This window comes from Serinus canaria, chromosome 5 (assembly GCF_022539315.1).
Source record: "Serinus canaria isolate serCan28SL12 chromosome 5, serCan2020, whole genome shotgun sequence".
Taxonomy (NCBI): Eukaryota; Metazoa; Chordata; class Aves; order Passeriformes; family Fringillidae; genus Serinus; species Serinus canaria.
The window spans coordinates 19,200,423-19,218,005 of record NC_066319.1 but is presented as its reverse complement, the minus strand read 5'-3'; the positions used below and the strand labels follow the sequence as shown (position 1 = coordinate 19,218,005).

At 42.0% G+C, this 17,583-nt stretch overlaps 1 protein-coding gene across 2 annotated transcripts in view; it reads right to left on the bottom strand.

Moving 5' to 3' along the window:
* LDLRAD3 (low density lipoprotein receptor class A domain containing 3) overlaps positions 1 to 17,583 on the bottom strand; it is a 107,821-nt gene that overhangs the window by 63,134 nt on the left and 27,104 nt on the right. For both annotated transcript variants that reach the window (XM_030240625.2, XM_050975336.1), the window contains exon 2: positions 10,141 to 10,287. In XM_030240625.2, the coding sequence (XP_030096485.2) occupies positions 10,141 to 10,287 (147 nt within the window). The remainder of the gene's footprint in view (positions 1 to 10,140; positions 10,288 to 17,583) is intronic.

Genomic DNA, 17,583 nt, shown 5'->3' with positions numbered 1-17,583 from the left:
GAGCTCTGCCTCAGGATGGGTGAAGAACCAGACAGGAGCTCACAGGTGAGAAGTCAACACATAAGGGACAACATGGGTGACACTTCTGTGGGTGTTGTTACAGGCCACCCTGTCAGGAAGGGGAAGTCAAGGAGGAGTTCTCCAGTCAGCTGGAAGGAGCCTCACAGCCACAGGCTCTGGTGCTCATGGGGAACTTCAGCCACTCTGATCTCTGCTGGAGAAATAACTCGTGGGCAGACAGGAGCCCAGGAGGCCCCTGCAGAGCACTGATGGTAACATTCTGACACAGGTGATGGAGGAGCCATTGAGGAGAGGTGTGCTGCTGGACCTTGTACTGACAAACAAGGAAGCACTGGCTGGGGATGTGAAGACTGGGGGCAGCCTTAACTGCAGTGACCATGAGATAGTGGAATTCAAGATCCTGAGTGAAGGAAGCTGGGCAGTAACTGGAATTACAGCCTGGACTGCATGAGAGCTAACTTTGGCATTCTCAAGGCCAAAGGAATCTGGAGGAGAATCCTATGAGTGATGGCCCTAGAAGGTAGGAAGGTCCAAGAGAACTGGTTAATACTCAAGTAGAGCATCCTCCAACCTCCAGATTGTTTAATTTCTTTTTCATAGGGATGCACCAAAGGGGGCAGGTGCATCCCTATGAGTAAGAAATCAAGTGAAGAGGACAAAAGACCTGCATGAATAAGCAAGGAGCTTCTGGCAAACCTCTAACAAAAAGAAATAGCATCCAATGTGGAAAAAGGGACCAGTCACTTGGGAGGAACACAGGAATACTGTCAGAGGAGACAGGGAAAGCTATAAGAAGAGCTAAGGTCCATTTAGAATTAATGGGCAATAGATGCCAAGGACACCAGGAAGGACTTCTTCAAGTACATCAATAGCAAAAGGAAGACAACGGAAAATTTGGGTCCACCCATTCAGGAATTAGGTGGGTGCCCTGGTGACAAAGAATACAGAGAAGGCTGAGATACTGAATGCCTTCTTTGCCTCAGTCTTTGCTAAGGGCAACCCTTGGGAATCCTAAACCATGGAGGCAAGAGAGAAAGTCTGGCTTTCCCTTGACTGAGGAAGAACAGGTAAGAGATCAGGCAAACTTGACACCCACAAATCCATGGGCCCCAATGGGATGCACCGACATGTGTCAAAAGATGCTACTGCTAAGCCATTCTCTATCACCTCTGAAAGACCATGGAGAACAAGAGAGGTACCTGAGCACTGGATGAAAGCCAATGCAGCTCTACCTTGCCTTGGTGAGGCTGAGTTGGGAGGATTCTGTCCAGAGCTAGTGCTGCTCAGAGAAGTTCTAGAGTCTCCTCCTCTGGAGATATTAAAAAGCCACATGAACATGATCCTGTGCAATTGGCTGCAGGTGAACGTGCTTTAGCAGAGGAGTTTGACTATGACCTTCAGAAACCCCTTACAATTCCAATCATTTCATGACACTGAGATTCTGTGACTCCTCCTGTTTCCTTTGAAAGCATTTAAAATGCACTAGATGGAGATGTAAAGTAAACACAAAGGTGTTAGTTAGGTGTTAGGTGTTAGACTGTTAGTGCTGTTTACAAGGAAAGTCAAACTCCCAGATCACACTCTGAAAAAAATGCCACAAGCCTCACACTTCAACCTTTCACATACATGCTAGCACAGCTCAGACCTATGGTGTATTCCATCTCCTACACTTCTACTAAGTATTTTAACATACTGATTTTATATTAATGTATTTATCATTTACAATGTTCATTACGCCAGTATCAACCTCCATTATGCTCACAGGGGATTACAGAACACTTAAAATCAGTCAGTATTTGACAGCTAGGCTACTTTTGCTGCTCTGCTTAGGGTTAGGGTTATGCCTAGGGTTAGGGTTTTTAAACCAGAAAGCCCAGAGCTCCCCGCACACTGCAGCTGCAAAAGGCATCTCAATGGGAACACAAAACTCCCACAACATGGCTTCCTCCATAGCTTTTTCCTTGGAACCAGTCAAAGCCCAAGGCTGCGTTTACCGCCTAGGGTTAGGGTCGTGCCTAGGGTTAGGGTTTTGAAAACTACAAAGCCTAGAGCTCCAGGCACACTGCAGCTGCAAAAGGTATCCCAAGGAGAACACAGAACTGCCAAGACATAGCTCCCTCCCCTCCTTTCTGCTTGGCAGCAGCCTCACCCCCATGCACCCTGTACCCCCTCACCGAGGGTTAGGCTTATTCTTAGGGTTCAGGTTATGCCTCGTTTGTATCAACCATTTGTCTGTCTTGGTACACATCCATTTGCAGCAGAGGCTTGCCATCACCTCTACAACTACACAAAGACAATGGCCAAAGTTCACAGCCACCTAACCCTCTGCTAAATCCTTTGAGCCTTATCACAGGCACTCCACACTTCTTAAAGTAGGAGACAGAGGTTCGATGAACTGATGTCTGCAAGTTCAGATATAATACTTTTGAACTGTGTTACAATCATAAGGTTGTAACAAAATCCCTCAGATATAAAAAAGTGCTTTCAATGCTGGAGTTTCCCTTTTAATATTTTTTGGGATTACTTAGTTTTTTTTAAGTGCCAGGTCACTAAATCACTCACTTGCAAATAAGAAACAAATGAATACTTATCTTCTCTAAAATGTAGCGTCCTTTGATACAAGACCACTTCACAGCTATTAAGCTCACAGTGCCTATTAGCTGTTCACTAGCAAGATAGAATACAACCTATCAGCAATGGTAACTTCTCAAAGCTAAAAGAAACACCTGGCTAGCAGCTACAGACTGCAGCAGCTGAGATGCCTTCAACTTTATATATGATGGGGCAGTCCAAAAACTTGTTGCAGGTATGCAATGCTGGATCTTAATCCCAGGAATCCAAAAGCATTTCTTCCAAATATCACCCTGCCCCTCATCTTCTGTAGAATTACTATTAGTCTACACCTGGCTTTAACTGATGCCTTAAGCATAATTATCTGGGGCTACTGAATATTAATTCAAAGTCAGTAGTCTTTACTGATGGGTAGGATTAGTCCTGCCCAAGTCCTGGCCCACTGCTTTATTTCTAGATCTCAACTGGTTTAGACAATCCCTTCTGAATGAGGCAGACATTTTTATTTTCTTTTCTAGCAAAACACCACATCTCATTCTTCAGTGCACTGAGCTCTGCTTGTCGAACTGAAAGCCTAGTATTTAAAAGGATAGGAGCCAGAGTTACTTTGTGCCCTTTGTTCCTGTACATGAAAGCCATTCATTAGACTGACCCTGCTAAGTGGTTAAATCTAAGCAAAATGTCTGCAGCTGTAATAACTGTACTGTCATAATAAGCACTTATTAAATATCTTATAAAGATTGTAGCACTCATTATCTTTACAAGACTTTTTTCTGTCTTAAAAAGTAGCTATTAAAGCTGGTTACTTATTCTTAGCAGCTTGGAAGTCATGATTTTGACTGCTCTCAGTGCAAACCTTAACAAGGTGAGGACACACATCTAAATTCAGACTGTCACCAGAATGATTTGAGTTGTTAGTAATGACCATTTAGTAATAAATTTTGCTTTGCCTCTTGTAATTTTGGGACTTACAAAGGGAAAAGCACACATAATGTGCCTTAGTCTATCAACTTGCAAACTTCCTGTAGAGCAGACTCAAAGTATGCTATTGATTGAGGGCAAACTCCAAAATGATTTACCTTTGTTTGTTTTGTTGTTTTTTTAAGCAGCAAACAGCAGCAAATCTAAAGGCCACCTCCTGAAATAATACACTGCATCAAAGAGGGCAGGACAAGGCAGTCTGACAGTCCTCATTTTAGGCTTCCAAGCATATGACATGCCTTTGAAGCTGTTGCAGCCCCCACTCAAACCCCCTTTCTTCCTACTGCAGCCTGTGCCAGCAAGTGTAGGAGTTCTTGCACTCAAGAGCTTCTCCAATGACAGACAAAGTTCCTCAGACTTGACTTTGGTTACAGTGGGATTTTTTTTTTCTTTTTCAAATACTTTCCAGCCCTCAGATGCAGTTGTTAAAAAAATACCTCTTTTGTAGAAACTGAATGCAATTAAGTCAGTTAAAATTCACCTGAAAAAAACCTAGCTAATCTGCTTTTGTTCTCCAAGAGTTTCAGTTTCCCAAATGAAAGGGTTTAGTGCACAGTAAAATATTCTTCACATGATCTAGGAAACCCTGGCTACTAATTGCAGAGCGTGGGTTTCATTTGGCAATCCTGTGAAAAGACTCTCTCTCCCCCAGGGCCGTGTGTAGCTGATCATTCCAACCCGTAGCCTCGCTGCTCCTCAGCGTAGGGAGCTCCAACACCTGTTGCAAGTGAACACCAGAGGGAGCAGTAAACACTTGTCTGGTAAGAAAGCTTCATATTGGAGATGGAAAAAACAAGGAAAATAAGGCGCAGCAAACCTCGGGGAAACTTAAAATTGGTTACTATGTGCTGCACTTTCAAACTACAATATACTGCTAATCCAGTTTAAATCCTCACCAGTGCAGAGACAATAAAGATTTAGAGCAAGTGTGCAGATACACTTTGAATGATGCAGGCTTACTTGTGCCACATCTCCCACCCCAGCACTCCACACCCCGATGACACCTGATCTATAAAATTTTCTGAGACTATAAAGCATTTATACAAAATCCTGTGTACATTTAGCTAGATTAAATGGAAATGCAAACATACTCAACATAGAAAAGATAGACACAGAATGGAATGTGACAAAATAGGTCATGTTTACTATACATAAACACACAGTTCCAACTCTACAGGGTAAAAGCAAGAACATAGTTAAGAGACATACAAGAGAAAATGAAATCAAAGATTAATATGCTAACATATCACCAATTAACAAGTAATTACAGGACTATCTCAAATGTTATTCTACTTACCTGACAAAGACAGTTAAAAATGCTTCTGCATTCTTGCAAAACCAGCAACAGAAGCATGGCCACAAGCATAACCAGAACACATTCCCACCTTCATCCTTGCACTATGGCATGCAGCCTACCAGGTGTAGAAGTTCCTACAGTCTTTGTCACCAGACCCTGGCTTCAGCAGGGGTGCCAAGGGCCTAAATTTCCCGACACAAATGGCAATGTTCTTACCAGATCTACTGGACACTTGGATTAAACTGGTTTCTCAGATTGCCCAAATACAAGTCACAGCGTTGAGGACCTTGAGAGTTAGCCTGCTGCTGTGAAACTGCAGAAAAGCTTGGCTCACCACACCATGCTGAGCACAACCCAGGACTGCAGGTATTACAAAACCTTCAGTTCTGATTGCACTGGGTTCCCTGCAAGCACATGTGTCTCAGGCAGAGACAGAACTGACCTTTAGCGGAAGCCTGCTTGGCAGGTGGCTTCAATACCTGTCTGGGGAATCCTAATTATAATGGACCATTTTCATGCAGCACTTCGTTTAATAAAGACATTCTCCCCCATGGAGGAGACTTGCTCTGTCTGAAGGACGATCAGAGATCAAGGTTTGATGACAATGGATTGCTGGTGATGAAATGAGCTTTTTATTACCACAGTTCCGGATGTTCCTACAGACCTGCTCTTGCTAGCCAGCCCAGGAGTGCATTGGCAGCACATCCTTACAAGCATGGATGATACTCCATTGTTCAGACATCTATACAACCCAGTCACAGCTTTTAGCATTGACTCAGAAACCTGCTTTACCTTTATGTTTGTGTTGAAGGAGCAACAGCGCCAACTGGAAACACAAACAGGTGAGACGGAGGAGGTTTCCAACATGAGAACACGCTGCCCCAAGGCTATCCTTGCACACAGTTTTCTTCTAGCCCACAGCCTACACTCTTCAGCCCTTGGATTAACACAGATAGTCACTGCTTCACTGTGTGCCACTATTTGCTCATAGCTAAACATACAAATTTGGCATCTCTCAGAAGAGCGACAAAGGGAAATCTAGACTCCTGGGTATTTGGTATGTCTCTAATTCTGGCTGCTGTCATGCCAGGCACTTAGCGTGGATGATGTGCCATGCTCTGAATCCCCACCATCTGCTGCTCGTTAGCTGACAAAGGCAGCACATGCCATCTCCCCACTAGCTGCTGCTCATTAGTGACAAAAGCCATTCTGTGTTCACAATGTTCTCTCTGTAATAATCTAATACAAAGAGGTACAAAGAGGCAAAGGAAAGAGGAAACAGAGATGACAGAGTAAATTATGAGCTTAACTAAGAATACTAATGCACTCTTAAATCTCAAGATGAGAATCCTTCCAAGAGGAAGACATAGGTCTTGGCTCCAAAGGAACAGGTCAGCAGGTAGGTATAAAAGTCAGCACTAGAGATAATCCATTTAGTTCAAAATGTTTCAAAACATGCAAGCATGCATTTCTAGGCTCCTTCCATTCAGGCTCTTTATTTCGCAAATTTTGTATCTTCCATTCCTGATAACAGAAAGAACTGAGAGCTGACAGCATGCAGCTCCCAACCTGACCAGGGCAAGCGCTAACACCAGGTATCTATAAAGCCTGGTATGCAACCAGAGGAGGATTTCAGATCTGAGCAATCAATCCCTCCAAGCTTCACAGGAAAGTCCTATTGGTAAAGATTCTGCACTTGGGAAGAAGAGCCTCAGCTTCCTTTACCAATCATCTACACAGGTGAAAAGCAGTAATAATAGCAACACTTCGAAGAAATGTGCATGACAGATACTGGACAGCAGGCGGAGGAGCAATCCAGTCGATGAGAACCAAAAGATGGGAATGAACTACAAAATAGTTCTCCACTGGGAGATACACTGATGACAGCAGTTTACTCAAACTACAGAGAACTGGAAGTACTCACAAAACATTCACATTGATATGGTAAATTAATCCTTTTCAAACTCAATTAGCTGCCTGGAGGAAAAAACAAAGCAAGGTTGTTCTTCAAGAAGTAGTTCTTATGTACTACAATGAGAAGTCACTGTCTCAGCTTATTCCTCCCTTCCATGCTTTTCCTCAACCCTCCTCCCAGATAAAACCAGGTAACATTTTTCAGTCATCACATCACCATTGGAGAAGGTAAGAGTATGAGAAATGTTCTGAGCACTAAACAGCACAAGGACAGCTGGCATGGGATGCGTTAAGGAGACAGGTAAGGGCACAAAGGAAGCATAGAAAATGACAGATGGTATGTGGGTATGTGGGTTCTGGCAAGTGTGGGAGATGAAGGAAAGGCCATAAGCAAAGTGACATGATTAACAGAGATGGTCCTGTGGAAGAGACAGAAAGGGACAAAAGGAAGAGAGGGAAGAGTTAAGACATGAATGGACAATGTGCAGGTAATTCTGCTTGGCATCTTATTTCCTCCTCACACAGACCATCACTTTTCCACTTGCAGTCCACAAAAATCCAGAACCAGACCCAGAGTTCAAAGTTTTCCTGTTTAAAGGGGGACAGACAGGATGAGATGCTAGAGCAACGGAATTGATAAAATATTGTTGGACATCCACATTCAACTGTAAGACAAATCAGAAGAGAAAAACTTTCCACATAGCCACACACGTGTGCATGACTACTTCCTCACGGTCATGCCACAACACAACATACTCATCTTCACAACAAATGAACCCTGTAACCAAGCTCCTACTCACACAGAGACATTTTTAAGCAAGGTTAACACTTTTCAGTGTGAAATAGTTACTTGATGAGGAATCACAGACAAAGCAGCTTAAAGTACAGCTGTGAGTAGTAACACACTGGGAACTCAGCCATCTCATGCTGCTAATGCAACTCCTATGGCTTTGGGCTCACCATCAACAGCTCGGCTACTGCAAAGGAAAATCACAGCAGAAAAAAAGAACTCTAATTTCGCTGTAAGGTAAGTTTTAGGAACGAGAGCCCTGTTCTGATGGAAGGAAAGTAACAAACTGTAGACTAAAATGATGAAAAAAATATATATACACCTATAAGGCTGCTTTTCAATGCCTTATCTCTGAGCTAGGAACAAATCTGACACCAGATTTGGTCTGTATAAGCCCATCCAACTTCTGATTATTTTATAATGTAAAAGACTGGTCGGAAACACTATAAATGTGGAGATTCAAATGAGCACGATCTGCATTCTGTTTTGGCTTATCTGACCTGTTAACAGCAGGCCAGCATAGGATTCACATCGATTGCTCTCCCTGCAAGCCTCTTTTGTATGCTAGTTTTACATTTGTGAGGGTGATCCAATAGCAGATAGATGTATGGCAAGAGGAAAGAACAGTCTAATTATCTCCATCAATTTGTGCAGGATCAAAAGATTGCTCATCCAGGAAACTGTCAGCCAATCAAGCTGAATAAAAGTATATGAAAAAAACCCAGGAAGGACAGTTCTGCAGCAACTTAAAATTCAGAGCTGCAGCATAGCCTACATCACTGAGGTTTATTTGAGTCTGTGGTGACAAGAACAGCTTTTATGAACTGCCATTTTACAGCTATTTATATTTTATTGTCAGTTACTATGTTTATTACTGTCTGAAATTCACCAGACCTAACTGATTTTGGTAAGGAAATTTTTGAATGGAGAGTCACAAAGCATATTTTCTTTTTACTGATTCTTGAGTAAATACCCAGTCCAGCCTTCATTAAGAAAATCTTCATAAACATCATCTAATTGTATCAAATGAAAAAATTTATGCAAGGCAGACAACTACAACATTCTTAAAGAGACAGAAACTCTTGGTGTGTATCCTATAAATACAAAGAAGTACTATCATTCAGTTTGTTTTAAAAAGTAGAAGCAGCACACCAAAAGTCATGCCAGCAGTCTATTCAGGAGCCAAGTAATGAGGAACCTGAGTCACACAGCTGTTGTCATCAGGAACATCTCACTGAAAGGTACAGGTTGAACTTTAGATATTTTTATTCTTGCCAAAGCTCCCAGTGATATAATTTTCTGCTAGGGTTTAAACAGATATGCATGACACTGATCAATCCTTGCAATAGGCCTATCCTTTAATGTCAACATTTAAGTGTGAAAAAAAAATAAAATTAACCTGTCTTCAATGACACAACACAAGCCTGATGCCTTACAAAGACTGAAAAGCATTAGATACTTCATACAGATAGTTTTAATTCTTTAGAAAGTGAGCAAAACTCACTGGCCGAAAACAAAACTATATATGGAGATTTACACAGCACAGGTATTTAGGCCCCATTACTTAAAAGGGATGGATTACTGGGGTTAAAGAAGAGGAATTAAGTCTTAAACAGCAAGAGCATTTAACAATTCAAGTATTTCCAGTCAGGTAATTTGAAAGAAGCTATTCTTTTTTCCTTCTGCTCTATCAGCAAAGCTAATGCTGTCTTGGAAATGTCCTGGGAAAGGTAAGCTTATCATAAATTCAGTTTAAGTGTAATGAAAACCTCTGTAAAGTACACACATAGAGAAACCACATTTGCTACATGAAAACCAGTAATGTTGCAGAAATTTCTCAGTTGCTCTAGAATCACATGAAATTTGATTTTTTTCAGTCTCAAGTGGATTTCAAATCACAGCATTATGCTACAGCATAATTTTGCTGTCTGGTTAACACACGTAGGCTAGAAATTTTCAAGTTGTGGCGAGTAACATCAACTAAATCTAGCTTAATACTAAGTAAAAGATGAAATCATAGACAAGAACCAGATCAGACTTTTTTAGCTCTCTAGAACTAGAAGATCTTAGGAAGGATTAAAACTTACAAACACCAATTAGCAAATTAATTTAGCCCACTTTTTAGAAAGTTATTGCTAAAGTTCATAGAGTTAAGAATTGTATTTTGATTGGAGATAACAAAAATCACAGGACACAGTCAACAATTTTGAAATGGAAGGAACTAGGTTTGATGGTAGTGTAGGTCAATTTTCAGCACTACACCAGTGTGCTGAAGCAGTACATACAAGATACCTAAAAATCACAAAGCATCACGGAGGAATTGTAAGTCAAGTCCATCTCAATTTATCCATCAGTTCAGGTACCTCCCCAAGTGCTGTATTAAAACTGGACATTGAAGAACATTAAAGACCTGAAACACTAAAGCCTGAGTGTTTTTTCCAGCAAGATCCAAATGAGGAAAGTGGCAGATGCTGTGTTCCTTCTCTAACACAGAACAAAGCAGTAACACCAGTTAGCCAAGCCCTGTGATAAAAAGCATGATAAGGTCACAGCAATGGTCACTTACGGCATTCCTTCTCATCACTGTCATCAAAGCAGTCTGGCAGCCCATCACATTGCCAGGTCCCTGGGATACAGCGTCCATTGCTGCACATGAAGTTTCCAGGAATGTTGCATTCATTCGTGAAGTTATTCCCAGGCAACAGTTGGCTGTCTGCAGGAAATGAAAGAGAGGTAAGTTCATTGAGGATTTAACAAAGGCAGCAAAAGCTGTCTCGGAGCAAGCTGTTTATCAGTGGTTGAATGAAGATTAAACAAATGGACCCTGATCCTAGTTATTCTGTCATTATCCTATCAGAATCCTGAGCCTGGTACTTGGTAGCACTTTCTTTTTCTTAAATTCTCATTTAATCTGTTCCCCATTCTCACACACTATTTTGCCAGCTTCCTCTTGCTATTTTCTTTCTAGAACACACGTGCAACCTCTATCCTGGTGAAAGCAATGGTTATTTTTAAAAAGCTCTCTCTTCTTCACAGGGTCAGTCCAAACAAAATTAAAAAATGAGGCTACATGAACTCAGCTCTATCCTCCCATGCTTTTGTCAGATTAGTACTTAGCTTGCAGAATATTTTGTTGTTGTTGTTATTAGCCAAGGACTATGCACAAGGTAACACACTAATTCACACTAGATTTTCAATTAAGTTTTAAATACTGTGCTTCTGGTCAAAGTTAGAATTGAGCTTCTTGGTGTCAATACAGTCCCCCTGGCACAATTTGTCCACAGGCTAGTAAGGCAGCTGGCACGCTGAATCTGCCAAGTGGAGGGGGGACAGGAGCAGGATACTGGAGATCAAGAGAACAGTAAGAGAAAGAAACCTAGAGATCTGCTGTCAAGGTTAGACACAGCATTACTCAGCCATTTTAATCTACCATTTTTCTCATTTTGTGCATTTTCTTTTGGAACGCAGATATCACAGAAACATGAACGAACTTCAGTGAAGGAAGAACAATGACATCCAATGGTTTAATTAGCATCAAAATGGCATGACCTGTCACAGACCTGGGAGGAAGCTGCAAGACAAGGCAGAAAGTGAGAAAAATAATATCCTTCCCCTTGTCTTCCTGTCATATTCCAGACTAGTCCCAGGCAACATACACCTGGGTAGGTAAAAACCCTAGAAATGTAAACCTTCCCAGGTAAGGATGTCCTAAAAACATGTCCCCACTGCCAATCTGCATACCTTCATGGGTCAGAACCAGGAAGAACAAACTAAGCTGACACTAAGCTTAACCACTTACCTATCATTTATCTATTTGGAGGATAACCACATTATTTTTGGAACTCTGAAGGAATGGCAGAGCTGTAGTTGGCTCCTCTACTGCCCATCCCTACATCATCTTGCTTCCTGTTGCTCTTGGAGTCCAACTCCTTCCTCTCCCAGGAAGGCCTGAACACCCAGGGCAAGGAAAACTATTATGAACACAACATGGCGAGTGCCCCATTCTTCAGTGCTGCACAGGGAACAGAGCAGATCACAACTGCCAGCATAAGAAGTTTCAGGTAAGACCTTTTTCCTAGCTCATTCCTGCAGCCCCAGGGAGGAATCTGCTCTGTACAGGCACCTTTAGAGAACACATCTACCAAAATAATAAGGTTTTTAGCGTGATTAGTGCATGAGGCTTTTCAGAAACTTCTGAATCAGCCAAATGTAGATTGTTCTCTACCTCCCCCACAACGTATCACAATGCTCCATCCATAACACAGGCAAAACTGCCAAGTTTCACATCACTATTTCAAAAGATACAGAGGCATGTTTCAGGAAGGCAGTCTCTTTAAACCTATGTCTGTCTCAAACAATGTGCTTTCTCTCAAATGTTATTTCTTGCAAATGGCTGACTTTCCTGGGCATGTTCCAAGAATCTGCCAGCACAGAGCAGATACCTTAATGGAAATTTGCCCTGAGCTGTTAAAAGACAAGGTAGTTCAGAAAAAAAAGGTGGAAATAAGGTCTCCAGAGCCACCTGTAACCCTCATGCTGTATGTAGCACCTTGAAGAAAGAGAGTGACAGCCACCAAAAAGCATGCCCAGGCATGCAGCTGGCAATTAGACATCTTTTAGCAGTGTCATTCAAACCTCAGTTTCATTCCCTGGATCACTACTCTTCCCATGGAGAAACAGCAGTTTTGCTCTCCACACTGTTACAGCCTACAATACACTGGAACAGGCCCTCACTGCTCCCAGCAGCTCCTGGGGAAACGCTACAGCCAACTTTGCCTCATGCCTGAGTCCCTGACTTTAAATCAGCAATGGCAACAGTTTGTTCTTGACTACTCATGCCATGTAACACTGAACAGACACCATGCTGTCAATCAGCACCCCCAGGCTAGGGCAGCCTTACAGCACCCCTGTTAACTGAGTTCTGCGTTCAACTTCTGTGTTCAACCAGGGAGGACTTTGATGTTGTTTAAGGCAATTTTTTCCCTTTACAACAGTAACCAAACACATTCAGCTCAGGCTTTGTATCACTGACATGTACCTGCGAAGAAATGACCAAATGGAAATCGCCACACTCAAAGAGCTGCAGAGTGAAGCTCTCAGCATTTGCACAATCTTTTATTAGCAAGCCACTCACAGAGCATGAACACCACCTCTGCCTGCCACTGGAGAAAACCTACCACAGTAATACAAAATTACAGGATGCCATTGTCAGATCAAGATAGGAAAGAGATACCCTGGTATTCTTTGCAATGCAAAATCTCTCATCCAACCCGCTCCCCTTCCACATGGAAGCAGCACCTATCTAAAATAAGAAGTCCTTCTGTGAACACTTAAGTGAGATTTCTTCTTGACTTGGCCAAGCTGCTAGCTAAGAACCAGCAGCAGGTCTCACAGCCACCTGTCCCAGCTACAGAACTGCCTTTGCTCCATGAAGCATCCTGGTGTTTCCATAGAGAAAACATAACTGGATATATCTCAAGCAATGTAACACCTTCTGTGCAGAATAACCAAACGTCAGCTCCTATCAGATCTACTACTGTTATCCTGCTGAAAAGTGTCAGCCATGATCTCCACATTCCTTTAATGAAAAAATTTAGACCAAGCTAACTAATTTTAGAAATTTTTAGAGTTGCAAAAAGCACGAACAAAAAACAACTTCCCTAAAAAAGCATTATCAAGTCCCTATTCCTTTTAACAACTCCTTTAAATAAATGCCATCTTCTACCCTATTAGACTGAAGCAGCATTCCAGGAACAGGTAGCAAATTCTGTTACCCAGTAAGTTACTTACAGGATTTCCTTTGTCATATAATAACCTTATCCTCAATATTCTTTTAAAGCAAGGATGTATTATTAAGCCTTTCACCGAACAAATAAAAGATTGCAGCAGATCAAGATACTTGCAGACAGCCCTACCCAAGCTTTGCTGAGGAATGGGAACAGGGGAACTCTGACACGATCTAGTTTCAAAGCAACCAAACCTTCTCTTCAAACACGACCTTCATCAGCTCCTAGGAGAGTTGCATGTTACAGAGAGCAATTTGAGAGTCACAGCCAATGCGTCTAGAAACTTGTTTAGTGCATTACTCCATGCCCAAAAAATCCATTGGTGGATTAAAAAACTGTCAAAACAATGGCACATGTGGAACTGCTTTAAATGGTATTATCCCTTCTGCTTTGCTCATGCTTTGCAAATCTCCACCAATGGATCTTAAAAAAAACCCTCAAAGAAATCCTCAGTGTGGTCCTCAGCTCCCAGCCCTCAGGAATGCGATGCTCCTGCCCAGGCAGTGCACGGCCCAACGCAGGACTGCGCAGGCACAAGGAGGAGCAGTGTCACAGATACCCAGTACAGACATGGAAAGGACCAAAACACATCATCATGTCCATTTTTCTAACAAGGTCCATAAAGATGTCAGGTTTTGTGTAGCCAACTTGCGGCACTGTCTGTTGGCAGGGGCAGAAACTCCTTCAATCTGGCAGAGCTGGCATTCCAAAGTTGACATATTTACCCTGCAGCCTCTTTGATTAATTTTGAATTCAACCCAAATAGGAGCTACACGGATGTGTTCAGTTAAGTAAAGGAGGAAGGAAAGAAGGGGAAAGTAGTCCATTTTCACTGCAACACATTGCTCACTTTAAGCAGCATACCATCTGGGCTGAATATAAAAAACGGACTCGTGTTTCACTCTGAAAGGGACTGAGTAAGGAAAATCAATCTGTTTTAGCAGCCACTTGCAAAAATGTTGGTATCTAAATATTTAATATTCCCCAAAAAGAATTAGAGGAAAATAAATGAAAGGAAAAGTCATACGGAGCAAGCACTTCACACTGTATTAAGAAAGCAAGTCAAGGATATCCTTCACAAAACCACCTTTACCTGAAAGCACTCCAGAGAATTGTGCACATTACAGAATAGATCATTACTGATCACACAGCACTGTATCAGAAAGTATAATCAGTAAGAGCAGGCAATCAGCTTGGCCAAAGAGGTTTTGAGGAAGAAATACAGGACACATATATGTTCATTACCCTCAAGACCAATGCCAGTAATGTCAGCCTCATGGCAAAAGGGATCCACCACCAAGGATGAAGCATGAACTCTTCACCGCCAAAGCTTTGGCGTGTCTTTCGTGGGAATCATGGGATTTTCACAGGATACTGTCAATGGATTGCTGCTTAAAGCCTTACATAGGTGAAGAGAATTATTTTGATCAGGCTGGTATGTAGCTGTGAGGCTGAGTGTTACTGATGATACTTTCCTGTCACACCATGCACATATTATACTCCATACTAATTTTTAATTTCTGCTTAAAACTTTCCCAGATATAAATCCAAACTAGGTTTGATTTATGCAGATCAGAAATCTGTTTTAACTCTATTGAAATCTGCAACATGTTATGAAAACAAATGGAGAGAGACTACAGCAAGTCAGTAGCTGGAATTTGCAGCAAGATGGCATCCAAAAGACATACCTTCCATACCTGCCAATACTTGATCACTAGCAAAACACGTCACAAATAAAGAAAAGCCAGCAATATTAGCAGACTTGAACAAACATTATGTGATCTTCTGTCATCTTAAAAGACTGCAATTAAGCACAGACAAGTGACTGGTAGGCTATTACAAGATTTGATTCCTCAGAGAACACAAAACTACTTCCAAACGCTTGCATCCAGTTGGCTTCTGTGAATTTAGCCCCACAGGACAGACGTTTCTTTTCATACCTCTTTATGTTCACATGAAGCATGTGACTCACTCCATGTCCACTTTACAGAGATCTAATGCAAGTAATGCATTCAGAGGAGGAATTCAAAAGCTGAGCACGAAGAAAGTGCTTTGCCTATAAACTTCAGTTTAACATGTGCATGCACAAACTTCACTGGCAATAGAAGTATGTCGTCAGCAAGATAACACCAGTGGCATTAAGGCAGACTTGGATTAATGCTCACTGCACTGAAACAGAAGGCAGAGACAATTTGTGCTTATGGGAGAAAGGCAGGACTCATGCAGTCACCCAGAGAGACTGTGGGACAAACATGTTCAACCTCTTTATTACACTTCACCCTTGTTTAAATTAAAACAAGGCACTAGTTTTGAAGAGGAAGGCACCCATACTGAATTCAAGCACATAGGGTATAAAAAGATTGCTCATTAACAGCACCAAAAGGGTAACAAAAATACATCAATGAGGGTGAAGTTAACTTCCCATCTCTCAAATAAACACCTTTGGTATTTCCCAAAAAGTTATTTGCAGCTCAATGTCCACAAGTGTCTCATGTAAATCAGCAAAAATGCCAGTCTTCAGTTTAATCTGCTTTCCTATGCACTGCTGCAAAGGTCCTTGCTACAACAGATGAAAAGCATGCCTGTGCACATTCAGGCTGGCTTTGGGAAGCAAAGAATAAAACAAGCGCTCTCTTGCTCTGCAGTGAAACCTCTGACAACACTTAAGCCATCTGCCACAAGTAAAGGACACCTGCCACTAATTATCTGACAACTTAAATCCCCTTGAGTAGTTTTAATCCCTATTCTCCCCTATCCTCATTTAAACTGCCTGATGCTTACAGTGCTCATGCTATATTAGAAGTTATGAGGGTTATTTGTAAAGGCAGAATGACAGTCCCACTGCAATACAAGTGCTCAAAAATGTTTCTTCACTGAAGCAGCAGGTAATTAGTGATTACTCAAGGAACTGCTCATTGATCACGTTTGACTTTCCCTCCTTCATTTTTCCATGAAATGAGGTATATTTGGTATGTGGCATTTTCAAGATTTACCATGGATCAGTCTTAGCCAAAAGACCAGAAACTCCTATGGTAACTTCAAATTAAACGCTAAATATTACTGAGGCAAATCAAAGACAGTGGGAAAACCATCCCTCTCAGAGCACTAAAATGGATAGCTTTGAATTTAGACAGAAAAACTACTGCAGCAAGGAACACTGTCCATCATTCACCTATTAATTCCCCACTGCAAAACCTGACTTTGTTGAACTGGAGATCAATTAATCCATCATGGTCCCTACCATATATAACACAATATGCATAGAACAGAGTATCTTCTTTTTAATATCTTATAGTGTTAGTTGAAGCAACTGACACATTCCCTGTAGTAGGTGGCTGCATTTCAGCACTTAGATATGGAAGCACCTTAATTAAATATTATCAAATACAGCATTCCCTATTAAACAACCTTTTGCTTTTTCCTTGCAACAATGTGCAGCAAGTGAGCCGAGGTGAACAGGCTCACTTTAATCCTGCACCCTTCATGGCTGGATTCTATATTTGGGGGACTGGGCATTTCACTAAAGCTTCCCCACTTGCTTGTCTCAGCAGCAGTGCAGAGGCTTGAGTATACACCAAAAATATATTCCCCTGGTCTGCAGGCTCTCGGCACACTTACCATGATGGAAGGGAAACAGGCTGTGGGCCATTAACAGTGCAGAGTGAACACAGCTCCAAACTAGTACATGTTTAAATAGAAAAAGGAAGCAGAAATAAATAAGGAGGAAAGAATAGTTTAGATTATTGAACTTGGTGTACCTCAAAAGACAAGCGTTACCCAGCAAGAAGGTCAAATGGAGATTTTATGCTGCTCTTATCCAAGTTAGAGCTACCCACACCATGTCCTTAAAGAAGCAGCAAAGTTAAAGACATTTTATTTTTAATACCTTTGACAGACACCAACTATGTGAAGTCTAACAAGGGCAATCGCCAGATTCTGCACCTGGGACAGGGCAACAACCCTGGTCGTGTGTATAGATTAGGAATTGAGAGGCTGTAGAGCAGTGCCACAGAAAAGGGCCCTGGGGGTCCTGGTCTGTGGGAAGTTGGATCTGACTCAGCAGGGCCCTGGCAGCCAGGAGGGCCAGCCCTGTCCTGGGGGCATCAGGGACAGCATCACCAGCCAGGCAAGGGAGGGGACTGTCCCCTCTGCTCTGCACTGGGGCAGCCTCACCTCGACTGCTGGGGGCAGTTTTGGGTGCCACAGTATAAAAATGACATAAA